Raw genomic sequence first — 24,975 nt, forward strand, 5'->3', positions numbered from 1 at the left:
AAACAGAAGGTGCTGGGACTGCATCATTGCCTCCATCACTGTGATAATTTACACATCTATCTTGTCACATTCTCTCTTTTTTGCTCGCTATTGCAATCAATCTCACCAGGCTCGCTCTGTGCAGCTGAGACATACAAAGAAGTGCAGGTAGATATTTCAGAAATGACAGAATTTTTTTTTTTCTTTTACAAATTGTCATATTTCTCTGGGGAAGCGCAGGGCGAAAGGTAAGGTGGGAACTTCACTAAATCAGGTCACTTTTCTATCTCCTATGTGCAGTGACTTGTAAGGGTGGCAGAGTTCACAAGATCGGAGCTTTGTAGAGCCACAAGGTGAGGCGACGATGCCTGGCATCCCAAGGGTGGCCCCCTCGTACAGAGGAGTCCGGGCTGAGCCGCTCTCCCCCAGCTCCTCTGACAAATGGGGGTCAGGACATGAAAGACGGGGTAAGGTAGCTGCCCCTGCTTTCCTGTGATATGGCCGAGCCGGAGTATTGGCTGATAGATGGATGACTCTCCCGGTGATGGATGTTCAACAACTCTACTCCGCTGCGACACCAGTGACCTAGTTAAAGAGGACACTTCTGCTAGCATGCACAACTAAAGACATAACTAAGCTTCTGCCTTTAAGTAAATTATAACTCCATCTTAAGTTAAATTTGTGCTTCTGTGATGGACAGCAGTCAACACATGGCGGTGTTCGGCTGAGTATTATGTCCTGTGGCGCTCTACACGCCCAGATTCCCTTACCTACGCCCACGCAGCACAACACTGACCCGCTGTAAACACAGGGCCACAAAAATTTATATTTCCTCCGGTGCCCTCCCACCTCACCATCCTTGACTACATCTGTTTTGTTTGATACACAAAACCCAGTGAAACTAGCTCCATTTGTCAAGCGCTGATTGTGGGCAGACAAACCCGCCTGTCTGCGCCCAGATAGCGAGCCCCACCGTTATTAATCACAATTACAGAGTGGGCCTCGCACGCGGGGAGCTGCATCAATATCCCCTCCTCTCTCTCCCCCCTTGTCACCTCCCCGTGCTGCTCGGGGTGGCTGGGCCACCGTTTGGAGGTCAGTATACAGCCGGCGATAACGGCGGCATCATTTACCCCGGGCCCCGCCGCCTCCTTTTTATTAGCAATCTTTTAATTTTGAACCCGTCCCCGCCTTCAGGAAAAATTGTGATTTAATATCGCAGCTGATTCACTGCATACTGTTTTTGACAGCCGTGATGAATAGCCTGAAGTGATGTATGAAAACAGCGAGGCGGATGGCAATATAGATAAGGCAGCCGTTTCGGTTAGCCCTGATGGGGCCCGGAGAGTTTGCCACGCCACCCTCCCTCTGCTCACGTTTCATTTGGTCACCGCAGAAATGAACAAATAGCCGAGTCAGAGCAATTCATCTGAGCCGCGGGAACATATTTTGGACACTTGATGGAAGCAGTGAAAGATCTCCGGCCAAATGTGCATTTATGGTGCGCCTTTCCGCCTGTTCGCCAGCATGGAGGAGCACGCTGGTAGAGCATGCGCATCCTCTATGCCTCTTTCATAAATTATAATCAAGGAATCTTGGAATTTTTAAGTTTGTATTACCTCCATGGTGATGTGACAAGCTCCCTCCATTGGCAAGGATCTCTTCTCTAGCTGCATGCTGGGAAACAAAAATAAAACCACATTCACTCATATTTTATAGGAATCATCAGATGTAATTGTGATGTATGAAAGGACAGGGCCATGACATAATGTTGATGTAACTGCTCGTACCTCCACTTGTTCATACACGTGTACTGGATCACTGAGTCCCCTGTAGTTGAAGGCAAAGTAAAAGTAGACACAGGCACCAGTGTCGTACGTCTGCGTCACCCTGAAGGAACAGGATGGAGAGTCGTGTTTAAACAAGCAGAAAAAAAATGTACATGAGTCCAGAGAGCAGTGCTTTGTCAAGGCGTTCCATTTTCATACAATAAATACTTTTTTTCCCTTCATGATTGGAAGACAAAGTGAATCGGGAGGTCTGGCTTCCCCCAGTGAACCCCTGACCTCAATTCCATTCATGGTTTGCAGAGAGCAAAGCAGCATGGACGCACTGTCACCTTTAATAACATTACATTATCAGACATTAAAAGGCCATCAAATGCTTTTACTGAATCATCCGAGCCTCATTTGTACTGCAGGTAACAGGATGACTCACTGACGCCTTGCAACAGAAAATGGATCAGATGTTTGTTTTAAACAGAATAATGTGAATTTAAACTTTAATTTTTTTGTTAACAATAAAATGTTCCTCCTGTTTGCATGTTTCCCTCTCTGGCCTTGTTCCCCGCGGAGGAGCAGAGTGCAGAGCCCTTGTTCATTTGACATGGCCCATCACCTGGCACGCTGACTGTTCTAGAGGTTAAATGGACAAATCAATCATGTGACAGACTGCAGCCGGGAAATGAATGGCTGTAGCATAATCAGGCTGAGGCCTAATCTGTCCGCAATCGGCGAGCAGGAGCCTGGTGCTCCTCAACCAGCTCACCGCCTGTTCGGTGGATTGTCCGTCTGTCCGTCTGCGTGGCTCTCTCTGACTCACAAGGGGTCGGGGTCGAGAGTGGTTATGCAAACTTGATTGAACTTTTTTTTTTATATCCTGATTCAGATCACAATTTTGACAATTTGTGACAATTTTTACATTTAAGCAAAGTTTTTTCATGGCGGATTGTAGAACATCAACAGCATAAATCTTTTTTTTTTCTGGTTACAAACCCTGCGAGTACAACAAGTATTGCTTCATATGTCTTATTCCTCTGTGCGTTAGAGCTCCATTATCATCCACAAATGATTAAAAACACATCAGCGAGCCACTGTGCTGCACTGGGTTACTTTGAGTTAGTCTTACAGACACTGTTGTGCTGTAAATATCACAATTTTTAAAAAACTTTATTACAGATTTAAGATCTAAATAAAAGTCAAGACATTCCATAAAAACAATCCCCTAAATTCCATAAATTTTAACTAGAGCAGTAAATTTGTAATAATCCGCCACTGAAAGTAGTCCCCCACAAATTACTCCTATGTGAGTAACATCTGTTAAAAAACTGCCCAGGTGGTTTAAGAATAATAATAAAAAAAGTACAAATGTGTGATCTGTTCTTAAAGAAGTATACCTTGATAATTAACAAATGGAGTTTGGGCTCTGTGCCACAAAAAGGAGAGGAAAGTCGGAAAGTTCAGTATCAAAAGACGGACAAACATATAATTGGTTTAGGACTTTTTAAAATTTTGTTTTATTATTTCTTTATTTTACAACAATGCCAGCTGTCTCCTTACACATTTGAGAACTTTGGGTTTATTTTCTGGGCAAATAAAGGTTTTATCGGGAGAAAAGTACAGAGAGAGTGTTGTTTTGGTATATGTACATAAGAGTTCAGGGGAGAGTTCATTTCAATCAGCCTCAGTTTGCATTAAAATATTTTTATTTGAGGGAACTCATTTCTATTTTGATTGGGAATGTAATGAGATTAAAAATATGTGATGGAATAAATCTTATTATTTAAAATACATAATATGAGGAAGAAAGAGCAAATCTGTTTAGATCCATTTGTTCCAGACAAAATGGATGTTAGCATCATCATGGAAAAATGTAAACAGACCAAGTCTTGGTAAATGGTTAACAGAGCTGTCCACATTTATATTCTTAAAAAAACATTACTTATTCTATCAAGTGAAAACAAAAGATATTTTAAAAAGAATCTTTTTATTAATTATCTTGAGCACACAGAGCATTTAAGTAAATTGGATCTGCAGTGTGAATTTGGAGATGACAGACACGCTCCTCTGTTAGAAGCACGATGGAAGCCTAGCATGGCTCGCATTATTTTGAGTGTACAGTGTGATGAAATTGGACATACTTAGGTGATAACCAAATGTAGAAGAATAATTGTTTTCCTTTTTACCATCCACTTTATTTGAAATATATTTTTATCTCATTTTTTCTCTTGAATTTGTCTTATTTATGCCTGCCTATTGATACATAGTGTTTCTTGTAAAAAGTGGTGTTGTTTGCCAACATTACCTGCACGTAGACAGCGGTGGAAACTGAACTCCTTTGTCTTTACACTCTTGAATGATGCGTGCCTTCACATTCCGGCAAATGTCCAACACCCTGGACACAAAGTGAACGGAAGAAATTCATTCAAAACTGTGATATTTGTGATTTCAAACATGATACTCAGATTTATACGGCATTTACATTAAACTGGACTAATTATCCATGTGAAATTATCACAATTTAGAAAAAGACACAAGGCCAGAAAAGAGGAAGGGGGAGGAGGAGAGAGTGACTAACATGACGACCGTTGTGGGAGAGGTTCCCACTGGTGTGGAATTGGCCGCCAGTCCTGAGCATGTGCAGCCATGTATGGAGTGTGGAGGATGGGGAGGAGGATGGGTAATGAGCCAGGCACATATGCTCGCCTCAGTGCCTGATCTCTTGGTCTCTCCCGTCCGGCATGTTACACAACACAGAGCTGTGTGTGCTCCTCGTTGTTGTTATTGTGTGTGTGGAAAGGATGATGAAACCATGTAGAAAAATGCAGAGCATACCACATGCGGATGTGAGATGAATATGTGGTCCACATGCACAGATAGGTCTTTCCTACAGTGTGTATGTGTGTTTGTGTGTGCCAGTAATGGTGGGTTTATAGGCTGAGGAGGCAAAGCTTCTGCCCACGCAGAGCGCGTTAATGGGGGAGGGGGGGAAGGCATGAAGGTGAAAGTCAAAGACAGAGGCAAAGAGAAAATAAAAGAAAAAGGAGGAGAATCAGGAGTAAGACCGAGGAGTCTCTGAGGACTGACTGCGTGGGAGGTGAGTGAAGAAAAATGTTTAAAGCCATTTAAATCAAACAGAAAAGGCTACAGTTCATATGAGTGTGTTTACCTGTCCCATGGCACAGAGGTTTCAAAGGACTCCCCGATCACGTAGTAGTCCATCCCCAAGTCCTGCTCAGAATACAATATTAGCATTAGCAAGCTGAAGGGTTAATGCTCATTCAGGAGATTTACTAGCACATAAGAAAGCAGGATAATGGTAAGAATCGGGTAATCAAACAAGTTTAAATGCACTGCAGCCGCCTGGCTCCAGTAAAACCACTACTTCTACACCACACGCAACATTGACATGGAACTATGACTCACTGGTTTTAACTCTACTGTGATAGAAAAGATGGTGCTTCATTATTTAGATCAACAACATGCTTTGTAGTGAGAACCCTGGTTTCCATTAGAGCGTGCTTGTGTCTAAACTGAAGGCAGGCCTGAACGCATCGCTATGAAATATGTGCAATGTTAAAAATGTGTGAAATTCAGCAATGAGAAACTAACAAGTTACTGTTATCATCATTACAGGGCTGTTACAATATCAGATTTTTCACCACAGGATTATCATGGCCAAGAATATTCATGATAACAATATCATTGCCCTTTCTACAGTGTGTTGCTTTCTTTTGTCATCTGTTCTAAGATGAGTTTGTGCAGCAGTAGCAGACAAAACTTCAGAGTATTGCAAGGACTGCATTGTGTGCAGCACTCCATCCAATGCATTCCATTCATATTCCACTTCTGAAATACTTTTTTTTTTGCTGCACTTAGAATTAAAAAAATTCTTTTCAAACTAGTCTAAATATTAACTTTTATTCATTTAGTTGATTAACACGTTGAGTCAATTTCTGAAGTGCATTTTTGTTTATAGTATTCTTTAATTGCTCTTGATATTGAAAATTGCAGTTGATTTAAAAAACCCTTCCTAAATTTCCTTCCCATTTTGTCTCATTCACCTACAACAGCCCAAAAACCCAGACTAAAACAAAGAAAACAAAATACTACAGAGAGCCTAGGGTAACAGGTTTACTCAAGTGTGTGTAAACTCCTTTCTTATTTATACGTTTCTGTGATGATCAAAAAGGCCTCTGACAGGACCGACCTATGACAGCTCTCCATTGTCATTTTGACTGCGACCACTGTGCTCTCATGATGTAGACACCTCAGTGTTAGAGCCCCTGACAACAACTGTGACCAGATCAAATCAAAGACCTCTTAAGGTCACATTCTGCAGCCTTCTCAGTGCTCTTACTATCCTATCATCTGTCAGACTGCGACCTACCCTCCCGCCCGACCTGCCCATCATCTCAGGCAGGGAAAAAAAAAAAAAGCCAGAGGAGTTACCCACCCTGAGGTAAGCGATGACAAAGGTCAACATGTAGCCCCTCTGCCCATTGTCCTCTCCAGCTGCCAGGCCCCTGGAAGCAGATAACAGGGTTAATATTTAACAGCTCTTTTCTTTTAGCTTTGTTGGTCGGAGGGCCCCCCTCACAACAGCTGCCTGGGCGCCTGTCAATCCAACAATGTACAGATCAATGAAGCTATGCTCTGCGCATCGCCACAGGTCAGCCACACATCCATCACCTGCGGTGGTAAATCAAATTTTCATCTACCACCCAAACTAATCAGGCCAAGCTCATTACAAAATCACTATATTGATTTTCAGCCTTCTTCCTGTTTCCCCAACACCACAAGAAAATATTCGCCACAGAACCGCACCAATCCATCAATGGCACTTGATCTGATGGGTGATCGTGATTTATTTGAAATAATGCAATAAAGCAGAGGATGCTGCATGTAACTGACAAGCTTCTTATGATTTAATTGCTGGCTATTACGAGGGCAGAGCTCCAGCTACCTGCAAGTCTGGGCACTGGGCCAAACAGCAACACTAACAGTAATATATGATCAATGGGCTTTACCCTGGAAGAAATCACTGACATGGCCCAGTGAAGACCACTGAGGAACTCTGGTTTGTCTGTTTTAGCGTGTGTTGTTTATATTACTTACTAGAGCCCGATGTGTACATCAGCTGATATACACACATTTTTTTCATATCCTTTTTATATGAGACAGCTTAAACACCAATATTGGTTTATAATATTGGTCAATGATACATCAGTCAGGCTCTAATATTTACATCAGAAAAGAATATTGCAAATATAATTCTTGTCTCTACATTGAAAACAACCCCAAATCCTAGGTCCCATCCACAAGTTTCCTTGGAGTCCTGACTGATGAAACTCAAAGCTGAAAGAGTCATATTTGTTTCAGATCCATTGTACTAATCATCAAATGTCATAGATTGGTTCATCAGAAGTGTTTATTAACTCTTTAGCTTCATTTACTTGTGGCTCACATATTGCTAAATCAATTGGGAAGCTGCTTATCTCACACACCTTTACAAGCTTCATATTTTGCAGAATCCACATTAAGCAGCAGGGCTGATCTCTTAAGTCAAAGAAAGGTGTGAATCAGTTATAATACAATTGCATTTCAGTCTACTTCTCAATTCAAATAAAGGCTGAGTGCCTGTCTGATTTAACAAACTCAACTATCCAATCTAATCGTTTCCAACTACAATAGACCTTTCTTCAGTAGCTGTCCTTCAGTATTGAGCACACACACATACAGTATAAACACTCGCCATTACTCATAACCTAAAATGCACAGCCCATCACATACTTTAATTTATTTCATGCTACATGTTTTATGTAGCCTTCCTTATGCTTGCTTTTTGTTCCTTGCTTGCTTGCCTGAGCTTTCTTTTGTGGATTATTTTACTTTTTTATTTGCTTATAATGTGTATTATGGTGAGACTACTATAAGCCTCTCTGGGTTTTCTAATTCTCCCCTGCACAATCTGCTTATTTCATTTTGCTGTTAAAAATAATAATAAAAAAAGGATAAAATGAGCTGTTGCTTCCTGATTCGCTGATATGACGTTTGAATGATGGCTGAAATATACCAAGAACAGAGTGGACATGTTTGCATCAATGTTTAAAATCTTTTTGCTTGGGAGATTCATGTGAAAAGGCAAAAATGTAATATGAAAATGTATATTCATAATTTCATTAAAAGGCTCATGGTTTTGCTCTTTACTGATATTCAAGTAGAATTTAACAGATCTAACTTGAACAAACAGTTATGGACCAGTCACTTGCTCCTGACCTGTGATAAAAGCAGATCAGAAAATGTTTTGGTGACAGGAAATGAAGAGAGGAACAGAGGAAAATGCAAACTAAAGGCTCATTTTGTGTTTTTAAAATTATACAACAGCAAAGCAGGTTTTGCTAACAAAAAAACAAAACTGTTTTTTTAAATATACAAAGTTAACCAATTTTATTAAATAAAACCAAAAATAACAAACACTAAGTTCAGAGAGGTGGCATTTCCATGTGTATTAGACAACTATTAATGTTGTCAAAAATCAAACCATGAACACTCAATGTGTAGAATCATCTGGCATCACAGTCACCTCAGAATCACCAGTAAACAATAATTCTTGATCACTCACTCTTGGTTGATTTACATTAAGATGAACTCATCTATGAAACTATTGTTGGAGGTGTAAAACAGGCAGAGGATAGAGAGAGCATCCCTCTCAGGCTGACAGGTAAACTGATTGCCACCAAAAGTCTTCATTGATCTGTTTAATGATCAATCACAACAGCGAAACACTCCCAGGCTCTGTCCTCTCGCCCTGCGCTGTCCTGAGGGGAGCTGCGCCCTACTATCACCACCCACACCACACCTACTTTAACACAAAAGCCGGCCTGACAGGAGGACATCCACAGGTGATCCATCAATCCACACAGAGACAAACTACTGAGTGGAAGGCCATGTCTGAGGTGTGTAACTGTGCTTCTCCATCCTTTTCACTGCTACTACATAATGGCTGGTTAAATAAAGTGACATCGGGGCCTCAGGCAGCTCCCCATCATGCTCAAAGTCACACTAATTGGTGCTTTGTCATTTCTGCACCCAGATCTGTAACTGATCTTTGTGACATGCGTCCTTTCAGACAGGAAGAGAGAGAGAGGACGACTACTTACCCAAATTTAGCAGCGATGTCATAAACCTGCTTCTCGTGCTGCAGGACCTTCTCGCGGTCTCCCTCAAAGAGTAGTGTGGCCACACACAGGCGGTTGGGGTCGAACCCTTTGAACTGGTGATTTAAGAGGTGGATTAATCTATCATGAAAAACACTCAGGGGAAGCAAGCGGCAATGTTCAGTCTAATTTAATTCTTTTTACCTTGGTGATGTAAAATGTCTTCAACCCGTCCAAAAAGGATGTGAAAATCGAAGATACTTGAGGCTTCAGGGCGTGACCTGTGAAAACATCAGATAAGAGTCAGCTCCATCTACTCTTAAAGAAGTGGGCCTTAAAAAACGGATCATTTTCTTTCACCCATTAGTCATAGCCTGCTTCTGCTCGCATCATCCAGCATTCTGAGAGGGCAAGTGAGTCAGATTTATTTGGGGTTTCAAACAAAAGGAGGAAATATAAATGGTAACATTTGAATAACTTTACAACTGGCCAGTGGCTGCCAGCGACAGCGACAATAAATCAGAGGCTTTCCGAAGGGAAGTGGGGTTGACACAGCGATATCCGTCTTCCTCACCCACACTTTTTGATTTATTCCTGATCGGACGCACAAAAGCGCCTGTGGACAAGCGAAAATGAGGGGCTGGGGCCAATGGGATGGTTATCAATCACAGCGGGGAAGTCACGGGTGATGTCGCCGAGACTTAACAGTTCATTTATTTCCCCCCATGCTCAAGTCTCTTCATCACTTAGTGTCCTAATTGTTTCCATTCCAAAATTTGATTGCAGGTCTTTAGGTCTCTCGCAGCCATCATACTCGTTAATTAAATACTCAACATCCAGAGAGAGAAAATTACACCTACACTGTGAATTATTTTACTTTCAACTCTCCCCTCTGCGGTTTAGTTGCTTTTTTTTTGGCATATATCAACACAGGCTGCTACTGACTACAACAGTCTCATTATTCATCTTGTGCATCAAGACAGGCTGTGCTAAATTGTACTTGTAGTCCTGTGAATACATCAACTCTCCTTACTCAACAGCCGACATGATTAAAAGTGAGGACAAGCCACTAATAAGCCCAAGACGGTATCATAGAGGCATGAGTTTTAGTTATTAGTGAAAAACCTGGTCGCTTCATCTTCCCTACTTAATGCTAAGAAGTGCCTACTCTGTGAAAAGTGGAAATATAGGGGAGATAATGAGATCCCTGGAGACTGGGGAACTTTACAGAGATCTCTGGCAATGCCAGATGCATTCCACTAGACCTTAAGAAACAACATCATAAAATTTCAATGTAACAACTACTTAATTTTGGCCAGGGTCATTTTTCATCTTCCTTCAATTCGTTGTCTGTGTGTGCAGCTATTCTGCTGCAGAAATGATAATCAATTTAACAATTCTGTGCTCTAGAAGGTAAAATCATTGCATGCTGTACCGTTGCCATTCATTGTTCTTCTCTCAGGAGGTATATACAGGACATCAATGAAAAACCAACTCACAAAAATACAGTAAGAGTAAGTAACGCATTTAAACTCATAGTAAATATGATTATTAGAATGCTGCTAGTTAACTGCCTGCCTCTTGATAAAGCTCTCTGATTAAATCTAAAGGTTAAACTGGAGCCTAAAAAAAACACTCCCTGAAAACAAAAACCAGGTCAAATAAAGTCCTACTTGTAAGTTAAAGGTTAACCATAAAAGCAACCGGAGGGCTTAAATGAGAGTTATGTTTCCATACAATGGAGAATGACAGCTGTGATATGCTTTAAGTCTAGACTGGCCTGTATTATTAATTATCAAACAAAACTTACCAAATTTAAACTGTTCATTATCCATGAGACGTATAGATGCTGGGGCACACCTCTGAAAAACAAAAGACCGTCTATATCAGTTTTACTGAGTGACATTTCCTACAAAAAAAATATGGATACGATAATAACCTGCTTTTCATTGCTAAAACCAATAACATATAAAAAATTGATTTATTTTTTCTCAGAATATAATTATTCAAACTTTTTTAAACCAGTGTTGTAAAAAAATATATAATAAATGTAAAAATTTTTACCCTGTAACTTTGTAAAGGAGCTTATTATAATATAAATGTTCCCATTACAATAATATTCGGATTAATATATATTGTACATCCACACTTTCAAGTGATGCCAGACCAAATTCAGCCAATATCTTGTACTGTTCAGTGCAACTACTGGAGCTTTGGATTTTTCACGGTGTTGGGAATTTTCTATTTTTACTAAGATTATTGTTGATTAGATCATCCATCCCTCTCACTATCAGTGAGATGGTGGCATTTTCAGTATGTTAGCAGGGATAGCTTATCTCAGACTGGTAGGATTTTAACAACACATACAAATAGTCTAAACATTTAGTGAGATTCTTTTGCTGCATGTTATGGCCAGATCAGTTTTAAACAAGTGAAGTGATGAATTGAAAGTGCTTATTACAGTTTGGGCAAACCTCCAACACACCCAAGAAGCCTCTGGCCTTAACCTCCTTCTGAGACGGGGGGGAAGCAGCAACAAAACGCAGCATGTTTGGAGAGAGATTTACAAGTTACCTGTTTGGCAACCTCTCGCAGACAGGCAACTCCCTGCTCAAAATTAGGGAACACGACAGAGCCGTATTTCTGATACTCCGGCATGGGACGAATCTTCATCGTGACCTCAGTCACCACACCCAGGGTTCCTGTGGAAAATCACAGTGAGAGATTCTGAGTTTAACAAAAAGGAGCAAACCAGTTCCCACGATTTATATGACCTAACCCCCTCCAAGAGCGGAACTTAAGACCGTTTTACTGGGCTCTGGTACATGTCCCGAGGGTCCTTTGGGTGACCTTCGTCTCACATTTCACCTAGTATATCTGGTTTTCTACCACACACTGGGGGACAACTAAGATTTATCAACTTAAGAGCAAGAGGAAATAAAGCAGAGCTCTATCAAAGGCTGTGAGGCTAACGGCGGCAACACATATGTAGGTACACCCAAATGTCTGGCTGACCTTATGAACCTGAAAACTGTCAACCATTAGCTGCTGCTGCTGAGGGAGTCATATTGTGTGTGTAACAACCAGTGTCTGTTCGACCTTACACAGCAAATATGTCTGGGAAAAATAAAAGAAACTGCAAATATCGTTGCAAACTGTAGCTATGGGGTGCCATCCCCCAAGCAACATTAATTTTATTCATCATAACCCAAAAGATGCTAAATGTTACCTTCTTGACTGACTTCATGAGCAGCAAGTGTCACTCCGCTCGCCTTTCTCAGATTAACAAAAAATAATAATTAGGAGGGCGTAACATTCTTTAATAGTATTTTACCTCACAAAAAAATAAACATGAACAGCTATTCATATCATATTTTTAAAAGTTTTTCCCCCCCTAGAAACATCTGGATGACCAAATCAAACCTTATGGCTTGCGAACTTTGGCTTGGGAGCCCCACTTTGGGCAGGAATGGATTAGACTAATTACAAATTGTGAAGATCACATTGACATTTCATCACCTTTTCTTTTAATATCGCAAACAGTTGCTTATTTACACATCCATCAGCTGCATAGCAACAATAGAATTCATTCAAACTTGTCCGTCCACCTGGTGAATGTATGTCCAATATTCACTCCCTTTCAGCTCCGATTTTGGTCTCTCTAACTCCTGTGGGATATATTTGGCTCTTTAAGTGCTAAATGCTCCATTACTATGTTCCCCAGCTAATCGCTGACTGTGTCTGTCTGTCGTTTAGTGCTGAGCAGATAGTGTTCATTGGGTTTTAAGAGCTTTTTCATCTAAGCTGCCTGCTGTGGCTGAAAATACTACATAAATTAATTGTATAATTCCTTCTGTCTTGTGCTTGTTAATGGTATATCATCTCTTTGTGGTTTGTAATGACTAACAAAATGTTGATCTGAGGTAATCATTTTTAACTAAATATATTAAGGTTTTTGACAAGATGTCACAATAAATTCACCATTTTTTGATGTTTTACCTGGTAAAACACATAATCAAACCAACAAGAGGATAATGTGAGTTGCAGACCTATTTTCACGTTTATGAATTTTAGCCCGTGACCCAAACCTATTACTGCCCCAGAGCCTGCATGTTCTGTGTTTCTCTCTCCTGAATATAGCCTGCTCCATTAGGAGCCTGTTATGGCCGTTAATGAGCCCTCTAACGTGACACTACATGCCACACGCTGCTCCCTAGTGGCCCAGTGGAAAACATGTGACTCCATTAGGCCTCAGCCATGACAGGCCCCTCCCTCCTGATAGTGTGCAGGAGGAATGAGCGAGCGAGCGAGGAGGAGTCAGAGAAGCAGAGAGAGAGAGAGAGGGAGAGAAAAAGAGAGCGAGAGGGAGAGGGAGGAGCTAGAGTGAAGGGGGGGAAAAAGGGGGTGAGTGAGTCACTAAGGAATAAAGGGAACAGCAAAGGTTAGAAAAACACTCTCTTGAGGATGATTGCAATGCAATGAAATGAGTGCTGCTTAAGCCATTTTTACTGCAACTGTCTTCCAGGAGAGGGACTATTCCTAATAAAGAGTCTGAGAAGCTTTCTTGAAAATACAAACAAAAAAAATATGTGTTGACCATTGTGAAGCCACCACATTAGAATCAAAGAATGTGTGGCCCTGTGCATTAAATTAGCACCGGTTGGCTTCACTCACCTACATTACATCCTCCGCGGTTGAGAGGATATTTTAAAAGAGAAGGGGATTATCATTGATTATTCCAATCATTCGTCACGCTGGTTGAAGCAAGAGGGAAGAAAATACTTTGCATTCAGGCTACTTCAAGGTCAGGGAGATAGTGGGACCCGGTTGTTGTGCAGTGAATGAAACGATCCAGGTTTCACAGTAATTTCTGATAAAATGGATGTGTTCCACTTAACATGCAGAGCGTGGTGGTTGGGGGTTTTAGTGTGGTGCCTTGGTGCTGCTGTTGTTGTAGCCTGCTGTCAGACTGCAGGATGCTGTTTCTGGGGTGAGGAGGTAGATAATTTTAATGAGACTGCGCGGTGGTGTGACCTCCGAGGTCCAGGTTTAGGCCTCCCAGAAGTGCATACACTCCCAGAGACGTGTGGTCCTGTCCCATCTCTGTTACAGCACAAGCTCATCTTCATGACACTACCTACTCTAACAAAACGCTTAGGAAATTTGAACTATTATCATTTGCCTTCACTTATGAACTAGACCGCTTATAAACATTCAACCTGCTGTTGGACTACAGTTAGACACCCACAGTGCTGGATGTATGTTGAGTTTTTCTTATTTTGCTCTCAAAACTAAATTTTTTGGGGTTAGGGGTCAGATGTGGTGATGTACATGCTAGAAAAATAATGTTGTTTTTTTTTTAAGTTTATATATATTTTCATATCTTTATGTTGAACTGCCTTGCTTTTATGAAAATTGATGTTTGCATTTTTAAATCTATTTAATGATTTTATCAAGTGAACTGCAGATTAAGCTCATTATCAAGGAATCATACCAGCATGCTATAAAAGTAAAGTGAGTATTGTGGACATGTGTTAAATTCTGCATAATTTAAGAGAAGACTGATGCCAATAGTTCTTTTACGAATGAAATCTTAAAAATGACTGTATCTATTCTGGAAATAGGTACACTCTATTAAACTTAACATGTTGTGGACACTGTCACGATGTTTCAGTTATTCTACATGCTTATATATACACGATATATATAAACGATGTGAAAAGGTTTGCTTTGATTTTAGTGGATTCATTAAATAAGCTCTCCCTCTCACTGGACTGCACATAAACACGCAACCCCTTCTGGGTAATAGTGTAGTATGACGCCCAATTGGACTACTGGGGATTTTATTATCAAAGAGAGAGACATAATTTTAAAATCTGTTTAAGTTTTGAAAAGAGCCCTATTCACTGGTTTTCACTGCAGTGAGTAGATAATGCCTGAATTTTCATTTTTGGGTGATCTTACCCTTTAACCTGCATGCAAAATAATAATCATTCACTGCCAACATTAAAAACATTAATAATATTTACTTATAATGATACTTTCATGATGTACTGAATCCATTTGATTCTGATCTTACATACGGATGCTGTATTCCAATGAGGTATTGAAATCCCTTCTAATGAGTACAAATGGAGATTTCTGCAGTGATCCCAGTCCAGTCAGGGAGCAGATTGCTGAGCTTTGTAGGGCGAATATAAAGTTTGCATCCACAGCTGTTTAACATAGCGATGCCAAGAGTCTCTGAACCTCCTCATTATGTAGGGAGAAACTGGCATATGGCAGTATTCTCAGTGGGCATTCACAAGGACAGGGCGCTGCAGATGGGGTTGGGAGGACACTTGCTGGTTCCTAACTAACAACCCCAGATCACTCTTCCACCAGAGCTAGTTAATATGTAAGAAGCCCAGAGCATGAGAATCGTCCTGATGTTTCTGTTTTATCACACAGACCTGGAGACATGCACACAAACGCACAAAGTCACACACAGGCCCACATGCTCGGGTGTGCTGAGATCACATGAGAGAGGGAGCAAACCTTCTGAGCCCATGATGAAGTGGTGAATGTCTGGCCCCGTGGACATGCGTGGGCCCTGACAGCTCTTTTCAATTACCCCTCGTGGGGTCACCATCCTTATGTGGATGACCTGTACAGACACACAACACAACCAACACCTTTTAGAGACAAAAAAGCGGTATAACTTTCTTTTAAAGATTCACAAATGTTGAAAAATATTATATTTTTGGTGTTATATATGCCACATGCATGACGGCATTTCATAACTGATACTTTGATCGCTGCAAAGGGCAAAGTACATTCAATCTGCTGATAATTTCCTTTTCTAATTATTGTGCAGTGACTGCAGCATTCTGACTATCCAGCATTTTGAACAAACATGAGCCGGTAGTAAAGTGGGAGGGCCTGCGACTCACAAGGTCCTCAATGTTGCCATAGATGTTCTTCTTCATGCCTGATGCTCTGGTTGCTACCCAGCCCCCAAGGGAGCTGAACTCCATGGAGTCAGGCTCATGCCCTGTACAATAGCCGCTCTCATTAAGCTGTTGAAAAATGAAAGAGAACATGCACTTGTGGTTCAAATTCAAAGGGAGCCAAATGTATTTGGAAAACAAACATTTTAAACCCACAAGAATGTTTTAATAACAAGCAAAAAGAATGAGCATGCAAAGGGAAAAAATAATTGCAGCTCTGCTGCGGAGAGTTTCAATGCGCTCGTTTTTGCTGCAAAGCTCAAACTCAGGTTTTATGACATTGCAGAATTTTACTACCGCCTAAAATAAACTAAGAGGAATAAAACAAAGAAAAGACTAAAAAGAGAGATTGGTGCATTATTTGGTTAGCACAAGATTACACGTTTAGGCTTTTTTAATCTATTCTAGTTGAAAATTAAAATCAAAGAAACTTCACTTTCACATGTTTATGTAAATCTGTGTGTTAAAAAGAGACTATGTCTCGATGGAAGATTTCTGCGCATTCAGCTTCCACTGCCCCACCCAATCCACAAGTGACTCCTTGCCACATGGCCATAACAATGTCACAATGCACTTTGGGGTCATTTTCAATACAAAAAACCCCTTTGAGCATCCAAGCAACCTTCATCAGATGCACCATCCCTCCGGCTTTGAGGAGAATGTGTAGGTCATCAGGATTCCACACATTCTCCTTAAGATTACATCTTTAGGCAGAACATTTAGTAGTAATAACAATAAGGACCTTAAAGTACAACAACAACCCCCACCAGAGGCACAAGACCAGGGTTAAGTCGGGCCTAGTTTTATCACAGCACTCCCCTGGAAGGCAGTTTATAATGCAGACCCATCTGCTCCATCATAACGACACGGTCTAAATGCAGAGGTGGGGTCTGCTTTAGATGCAGCTCACGCATTCTTCTACATCAAATGCCTGCTCCTTCTCCATTTTTCTGAATTAGCTTGATGGTGCCATCTGCTCATGACCGCCGCCTCACTCTGTAATCTCTCTCCTTCAGCACTCTGCTCCCATCTCAAACTCCTTCCTAAACCCTTTTAGATCTGCTGAGCAAAGAGCACCAAGGCGAATGAGCACTGGGCAACCTGCATATGAATAGGTAGCACAACGCAATTGTTGGTCCAACATTTACAGTAATGCGGGCTCTTTCAGTGGATGAAGACGGAAAAAATTAACAGTACTTACCAATCTCTCCAAATCCTGGCCGACAATGCCAGCTTCAACGTGGGCAGTTAAATTTTTCTCATCAATCCACAGAATGCGGTTCTGTGAATGAAAAACAAACAACATGACTGAGGAGGTCATAAAACATTCTCTTCATGCCAACTATGGAGTTGGTTTCATTTATCTAACATGAAAAAACACCATTAATTTCAGCCAGGTTACAAGATCTTAATAGAAAACCTTGTGTATCACCATGTCTGTCCTATGACATTAACAACACACTCATCAGCAGTCCATGGAAGCAGTCCCCTGACAGTTTGCTTACAATAGTGGAAGTTTTGTCCTTCTAGCCTGACGGTCACATGTCTGAGGATAAATGTGTGCACAGGGGCTTCGGGACGGAGACCATTTCCTCAAGGTTAAACTCAATTTAACATCTAATTCCAAATATATGCCTCGTATTTGGGCCGCTGAGCACATGACTTGCCCCTACCTGCAGGAGGTCATTTCACACCTGCCATCAATTATTCTCCAGAGGTAGTAAACTTTATGTTCCAGCCACACTACTCCTTTCATCTGCTTCCATTTGAGCCACCTCACCTCCGACCCCTGACACAGAACACTGGTCAGTTGCTGGTGTCTGTGGCAACTCAGTGACTAGCAGCATCCAAACAGCTTGTATATCGCCTCCGTGTGAGCTTGGATCAAAGGTCTGCACTGTGCTGCTGACTGTATTCACCATTTTGCATCAGATCCAATGAAACCTCATGTGCTTGGTATTTTTCTTTAAACACCAGTGACGCATTTATCATCTTAAAAACAAGAATTAATTGCCGGTAATTGGCGGCAATTAATGTTTATTTTTACGAGACAGAAAATTGTTAAAAAAGCCAATTTTCACAAGGTGATTTCTTCAAATGACTCGTTATAACATTTAATTCTTTCTATTAAATTACAGTTATACAGAACAAGAAAAAAAAATGGCCAGATCCTTAAATTTGAGAAGGTAAGACGAGAAAATGTATTTGCTTGATACAGAAAATAACATAATAAATGTTTAACCGTGTCACTGATAAACATTATTTTCCCATAAAGCATGCTGATTAAGAAACTTAATTACTGACTGCAAAAAAATGAAAAACAAGTGCTCTGATTCTAACAGGAAAATCTGTCCTGGCATATTTTTTTCTTGCCTCATCATGAAGAAACATTAAACATGATTTAGCTCTGTGGTCTTACTCAAAGCGGTAGATGGTGATGGCGTTATGCATCAGTGTAACATGTAATTATATTAATGGCATATTTCTTATGGTGTCTCCATTCTGTAATTTACATCTTTATACATATGCATTAAAAGTGTACTTCTAAACATTTATGACAGAGGAAAGTCTCTAAATCTTGATCTAACGTTTTAAAGTTTCACAACTATATTATTTACTCAAAAGTATAAGTCTGCATTAGGTTTGTGTTTAGTTTTTCTTGTCATTAGTTTACATGAACTCTTACTTTACACAGTTGTTTACGTACCATCTGTGAAGTATCCAGAGAGACAATGGAGCGAGTTTCCTCTGGGGGGCACTCTAGGGCACTAGAGACACTAGTCCCTCCTGAGAGAGCGAGAAAAAAAAAAAAAACAACAGTCACAATAGGGGTTGCAGCAGAGAAGCCTTTCAATGGACCAAGTGATTATACTGTACACACTGTCCTGGTTTCATGACCTTAAACACGCTCAACACTTGAAATGTGAAATGTGTCTGTAGCTTAGTGTAGTGAAAACAGTCTGAAGTTAGCACTGATTGCAATGTTGGGTCTGGTTACATGTTTTTTGATCGGATACGTCCTGATTTAAGTAAGTTTGTCCATTTCACCTTGTTTCACGCGCTTTTGTGTGGCCTCTTATGATAAACACTTGTGCGTTTGAGAAGTCTGGCTTGTTTGCCTGCAATTAAAGTGCTTATATTTCTAAAAGACAGGCATTAAAAATAATTGCTTTCTTAGGATGGTTGGAGTAGCAAACTCATCTGCAACATAGTGGCACTAGTATTAAATAATAATGAAGTGATTTACAGCTTTTTATTACATCAGAAAGCAGTTTGGAGAAGATACTGCAATGTGTATAAATGTCTACACTGACAGATATAGAAACAGATTTCACAAAAGAAAAAAAAGTTTGGACGGTGCAAATATCGTCATTCTTCTTAAAAAGACTTGAGGCTTTAGGATTTAATTGCATTAATGCCTGACTTGCTTTTATGGATTGCATCACTCTTGTCAAACCAGTTGATAAAACTAGTGCAATGCTACAGACAATAATTCCAGTCATTTTGTCTTCATGATGTAGCTAACAGCTAAAGTGAATGACAGGAGACATGCATGGGTGATAGAGAAAGGTATGATAGAGGTCCGCAGGCTGGAAGTGAACTGCAGACGCTGTGATTACATCACATCCTTAGATACGAGGCTCAGAAGGATGTGTGCTAATGTTTTCTGTTGCTCAAGTACAAAACACACACAGCAAGACACGAGATTCAGTCAGCAGTTCAGTAGCTTATTTAGTAGATTTATTTATAGATTATGAGGCAAAATGAACTTCTCTCGCATGTGATGGGAATAAATATTATATATTTTTTAATTTTTTTTATAAATATTATATTAAAGTACATTCAATGCAAATATACATCTAGCGGCCTGGTTATATACAGTATGTGACAGCTAATTATGTTGATTAGAGGCATGGCTTTCACAACTCACCTCCATATGGTATCACACAAACATTGTGTTTGCACGCCAGTTCCACAATTTTCACAACATCATTGTGGCAGTCTGCAAAAACATAGGATATCATTTGGAGATTAGTGGTCAACATCAAGAAAATGTTTTAGTTTATCGTCTTCCTGCATTGATAAATTAAGTAATCACTTAACAACCAATAGTGGGCACAATGCAAAGATAACAAGAAAATGGCACATAGCACCACATGTATACAGAAGACAATAAATAAATGTATATGTGCTGAGCCGTTTGAGCCGGGGGAGCGACAGAGCGGCAGGGTGCGTTTTCATCTGCCTGGGGCTTTCCTCAGGCGGAGTCAGCCTGCATGAAGCTGCGCTCTCAGGGGTGGGATGTGCTGGATCAATACAAACTAGTTCTGGCCAATCATGGGGCCCACATCCATTCACACTGGAGCGGTGAGCGAGTGGGAAGAGCAGCTGTACCTTCCTACGTTGACATGCTTGACCGGCCTCAAGTGCTTTTAGAGGCAATGAGAAATGCCTGCATTCTAGATATTTTTGCCATCCAATTAAACACACAGTTTCTGCCTGCAGATTACAGTTCAACAACTAAACCTCCACTTAAAAAACACAGCTTGACTTAGGGGGACTACTGAGGAATGTAAATTATATGTGAAAATATCTATTAGATACATAGCAAATGAGAATGTATTTGCAGTCGGGTCGGTAAAATTAAAATTTGGTGCTGGCGTGGATGAAACAATATGTACAGTTGCTTGGTGATTTGCTGCCCATTCGGGACGCTGCTAATCAAGTTTCAGCCATCAGTCAACACTCATTTGCATGATAAAATAGTGCCAGCCATAACAACAGAAAACCAATCTCGGAATCATAATTCATGGGTGTACTGTGGTGGGCCAGACCGTGGTGTATTGGGTGTCAACCGTCCTCCCCCTGACGCTTCTTATTAAGCCTCCACTCATACATATTAATATCCCTGCCTCTGCAGAGATTAACCCTTTAAATCACCTAAGCCAGTAGGGGGGATCAGCGATGCTACGTGGGAGGAGAAAAACAGGGAGATAAAAACACGGAGATGATGACACAGCTTCTCAACTCACTTGGCCATACCACCATGTCTGGAACGCGACCAAATTTGCCTTCCCGCAGAGCGAAGATCTCATGTAAGCAATGTCCTGGGAGAAAACACAGGAAAGAGATGACACAGAATAAGAACACTGTCGCTAATTCAAAAATCAGACCAAGTGGCTGATGTTTTTAGAGGCTGACCGATACTGGACTTTTGGAGCTTAAGTTGATATGTAATGGAGACAGGTATTTTACAGTTTATCTTAAATTACATCAGTGCATTGAAACAGTAAACTTTAGTACATCAATATTGGGCAATAATATCAATCAGCCACTATACTGGCCAGAAATATCCAAAAACTCTCCTCCCGGCAAGCCTTACCGTGGGCACGAAACACCCGGTCCTCTGCGTCATGGGAGAAGGGAATACCTGTGGATTTCAGTTCCTCCAAGAAGGCCTTGTTCAGTGTGGCCGGCTGTACAGCGCTGCTGGTCAAAAGGGGCTGAAACAAAACAGAGTCAATGTGGTTTTGGCAACTGTGACCAAGTCTTTGTAATTCAGATTTATTTGTTGTGTCTTCAATTAATGGCACTCACTGTTGCAGGAGTTTTATGCTGCAGATTGGCTCCAAATGTGCCCTCCATCCAGTCTTTCAAACCGGGAATGATCATACCACTTAGTCTATACCTGCATTGTGTAAAACAGAAGACAGAATGTGTGAACAGCCAATTAAAAAAAAAGAAAAGAAAAATCAACTAAGCTTCATGTAAAAGTGATTTCCTGTGGTGGAAGTCAAAGCCCTCAATTGGAAACATCCAAACGCTTGACTGGGCTTATTCATTTGGAAAACCAAGCCTGTGTCTAATAAGAATAGAGTGTGAGGTTTGAGTCCAATGAGGTTATTAGGCAAGCGGAGAAGCAGCGACAGTCCTGTCCATGTGATCGCCCTCGCCATCCCTTGCATAATTGAGCTGCTGGCACGGCCTGGGCCAGCCCATCAGGGGGACTGTGCTGAGCCTTTGTCCAAGAGAGCATGAAACACACTCTGTAATGAAAAAGCCTCTGTCACAGTGAGCGAGGAGGAGGAGAACGCCGTCTCTGACATTCACTCAACTGAGCCCCAGCCCTGGTTTACTGTGCGCCGCCCAGGTAGCTTTTCAGGCAAGAGGGCACGGAGGGGTTTGTGGCAACTGCTAGCACAGGAGGAAACCATTTGTTGTGCAACATCCCATTCAGCTGGATTCATTACTCAAAATACATCTTTTTACACAATGTTTCAGCTACATTCAGACAAGCAGGGCTGCCGCTTAGAGAGTTATGTGTCATAATTAAAAATACAAGGCTCATTTATATCTCTGCTCTTGTCATGGGAGACGTTCTTTCTACTGTAAACTGAAGCCAAATTCAGAAAGACTGAGGGAAACTGGCTTTGTCTGCACACCATCACACATTCTATTTTCCCAACATTCAAAGTCAGAAATTAATAATTTCTCACATAATAAGTTCCACCTTTCAACAGATTGGAAAATGGTTTCTGTTTATCAGCAACAGTGTTTGGTAAAAGCTGAAAATCACTACCAGTGACCTTCTCGGGTGACAATGAACAGTTCAAATGCCAACCACTGGGTGGCAGTAGCACCACATTGCTGTGAGTGTAGGAAGAAGACAACAGCTGATTACTAAAGCTGGGTTGTGAATATGATCAATGCATAACTCCAGCCTCAAATCAGCTAAACATATCAAAGCTGAAGCTAGACACCGCGGCTGTACTAAAACAAGATTACAGGCTTTGAATGAGACCTGGTGCTGCTTGATTTTTATAAATCCTCTAAACATGAGCATGAACATAACATCTAAGATCAGTGACGTGATATTATACAGTACCTTTTGCCGGTAAATTCTGCTTGGCCCTTCTTATTAAAGAGGAATTTCGAGTCACTGTATCCCCAGCCGTTCCATTTCATAATCTCCTGCCTGTGGAAAAACAAACATTGCCAGAGGTTGAGTCAATTTGTACAGTTTACACTGGAGTTAAGACAGTAAATACCACCGGAGCAGGTGTGAAGGTGATTCCCAGAGTAGTGACCTGGTATATTGTTATTCTGTCACCACAGTCCCTCTGGGCTTACACTAGTTTTGACATTAGCAATATCAAAAAGACAAGAAGAATAAGGGAAAGTCCTTGCTGATTATATGATATTTCATGCTGGCATTTTAACACGCGGACATATAGCATTTCACTGAAGTGAAGGAGTCTCCTTATTTTATTCAGTCATTTACAGTCTTTGCATTCATCCAAGGTGGGGCCGGCTATCATTTGACAAATTTACAATATAGGAGGGCGCAGCAAGGCACACCTACAATATTTCCCTTGGCGACTACCACTCCACTCACAGATTGTTGATGTTGTAATGCAGAAGCAGAGGCGACACATTCAACCGACATATCCATCAACTGAGGAAGCTAGCAGACACTCCCTCCGCCGTCAGTCACTTCCCATTCAACACATTCAAATATTTTACATTTATTGCACCTGGTAGGCACACTTACCCAAAGCTAGTTTCCATTCTGCTCAGATTTTATGATTACAGTAGTGTGCAATGAACTATCAAGCTTCCTCCTCCTAGAAATCAGTCTAAATTAAGCACAATTTAAAAGCAACATTTGAGTAGAGGGACATGACATTTCTGTGTATATTAAACCATCCTTTAATTTAAATTAGTACATTGATTAAGTAATGACAATAAGTATAACTTCAAATAATCATATTAAAGTGTATATCTTTGGGTTTTGGACTGACAAAACAAGTTATTCAAAGGCATCGGGCTGGGAAGGACATTTTCAATTCCCCCCCCCTTTTTTCCAATATTTTACATATCAAATAATTTCTCAAATAAGATGGAAAACAATCTGTAGTAGGGCTGCATAATATGGTCCAAAATCACACTGCAAAATCACTTTGACAGGTATTGCAATTGTGATATGACTTATGATCAGTGGAAAGGATCCTTTATGCATCAAAATGTACATTTCCACTGAAAAAATGATTACAATCATGATGAGGTGACATTTTTCGGGATCTGTACGAAACAAACATGTTTGTTTTTACATCTGGAGAAAAATGATCCCTCTGCACCACTACAGTCACTACATGTTAATGCTGTTTTGTCACACATATTTATTTATCAAAACATGGCAGCTTAATCTTGATAACATTTAGTTGCAGCCCTATTGTTAAGGAATATTCTTCAACCAAAGATGATGCTACATTGTTTGTTCTCCAATACATGCACACATGAGCTTGTGTGCTGTACTAACACTCTGCAGAGAGACAGCTCACTACTCACAGAGCAACCATAACTCATGGGTCACTAGGGACGGGATGCTACCACTGTAGAGTAAAAGCCATAATTAAGATTAATACCTGCCAAAATGGAGTTTCCTATAAATTAAGAGTGAGTGCAGAAATGAGAGTGACACAACGAGTCATACTTTAATGAGTCCTTGCCACCGGTGATATGCTGTCATGGCTGCAGAACATACTGAATAAAAATGTATCAATAAATGGGTTAAGTGCTTGTGTAGGTCGGTCACCACAGTAGGTCTCTTAATGTGTTTGTTTTGATAAACTGAGCTCTTTCCTGCCAACAAAAGCCTTTACTCAGACTCAGACTGGAAATGTAGGTCCACGGATAAGGGATGTTGTATGTCAATATTTCCGCTATCATATTGGATGAAACAGAAGGGAAATCAAATAAATCTGTGTGAATGTTGTTGCATCATCTTAAGTTCTTTCTTTTGATGATAAAAAAAAACTCTGTTTGTATTCATATATTGAATGTTAAATTGCATGATTTTGTACATTTAACACAATTTAGCACATAGAATGATGATTTTACAGTATGACAAAGCTTCTTTGGACTGAGACAACTATGGATAAAAGTTGTGGACAACGTAATAGGGCTGAAACTTGCAATTTTATTAACTGTCGGTTACCTAATTGATTATTCTCTTGATTAGTCGATTAGTTGTTATCTCTATAAAATGTCACGAAAAGTTGAAAAATG

At 40.6% G+C, this 24,975-nt stretch overlaps 1 protein-coding gene across 2 annotated transcripts in view; it reads right to left on the reverse strand.

The window, feature by feature from the left end:
• The window catches only part of agps (alkylglycerone phosphate synthase), a 31,288-nt gene that overhangs the window by 4,409 nt on the left and 1,904 nt on the right, over nt 1-24,975 (reverse strand). For both annotated transcript variants that reach the window (XM_030427818.1, XM_030427819.1), the window contains exons 2-19: nt 22,793-22,882; nt 21,505-21,595; nt 21,290-21,410; nt 20,940-21,014; nt 19,838-19,909; nt 18,614-18,693; nt 17,108-17,188; nt 15,850-15,975; nt 15,455-15,563; nt 11,492-11,619; nt 10,728-10,779; nt 9,122-9,198; nt 8,921-9,033; nt 6,214-6,283; nt 4,927-4,988; nt 4,063-4,152; nt 1,770-1,869; nt 1,599-1,656 (exon numbers count right to left, since the gene is read on the reverse strand). In XM_030427818.1, the coding sequence (XP_030283678.1) occupies nt 1,599-1,656; nt 1,770-1,869; nt 4,063-4,152; nt 4,927-4,988; nt 6,214-6,283; nt 8,921-9,033; nt 9,122-9,198; nt 10,728-10,779; nt 11,492-11,619; nt 15,455-15,563; nt 15,850-15,975; nt 17,108-17,188; nt 18,614-18,693; nt 19,838-19,909; nt 20,940-21,014; nt 21,290-21,410; nt 21,505-21,595; nt 22,793-22,882 (1,595 nt within the window). The remainder of the gene's footprint in view (nt 1-1,598; nt 1,657-1,769; nt 1,870-4,062; nt 4,153-4,926; nt 4,989-6,213; nt 6,284-8,920; nt 9,034-9,121; nt 9,199-10,727; nt 10,780-11,491; nt 11,620-15,454; nt 15,564-15,849; nt 15,976-17,107; nt 17,189-18,613; nt 18,694-19,837; nt 19,910-20,939; nt 21,015-21,289; nt 21,411-21,504; nt 21,596-22,792; nt 22,883-24,975) is intronic.

This window comes from Sparus aurata, chromosome 9 (genome assembly GCF_900880675.1).
Source record: "Sparus aurata chromosome 9, fSpaAur1.1, whole genome shotgun sequence".
Taxonomy (NCBI): Eukaryota; Metazoa; Chordata; class Actinopteri; order Spariformes; family Sparidae; genus Sparus; species Sparus aurata.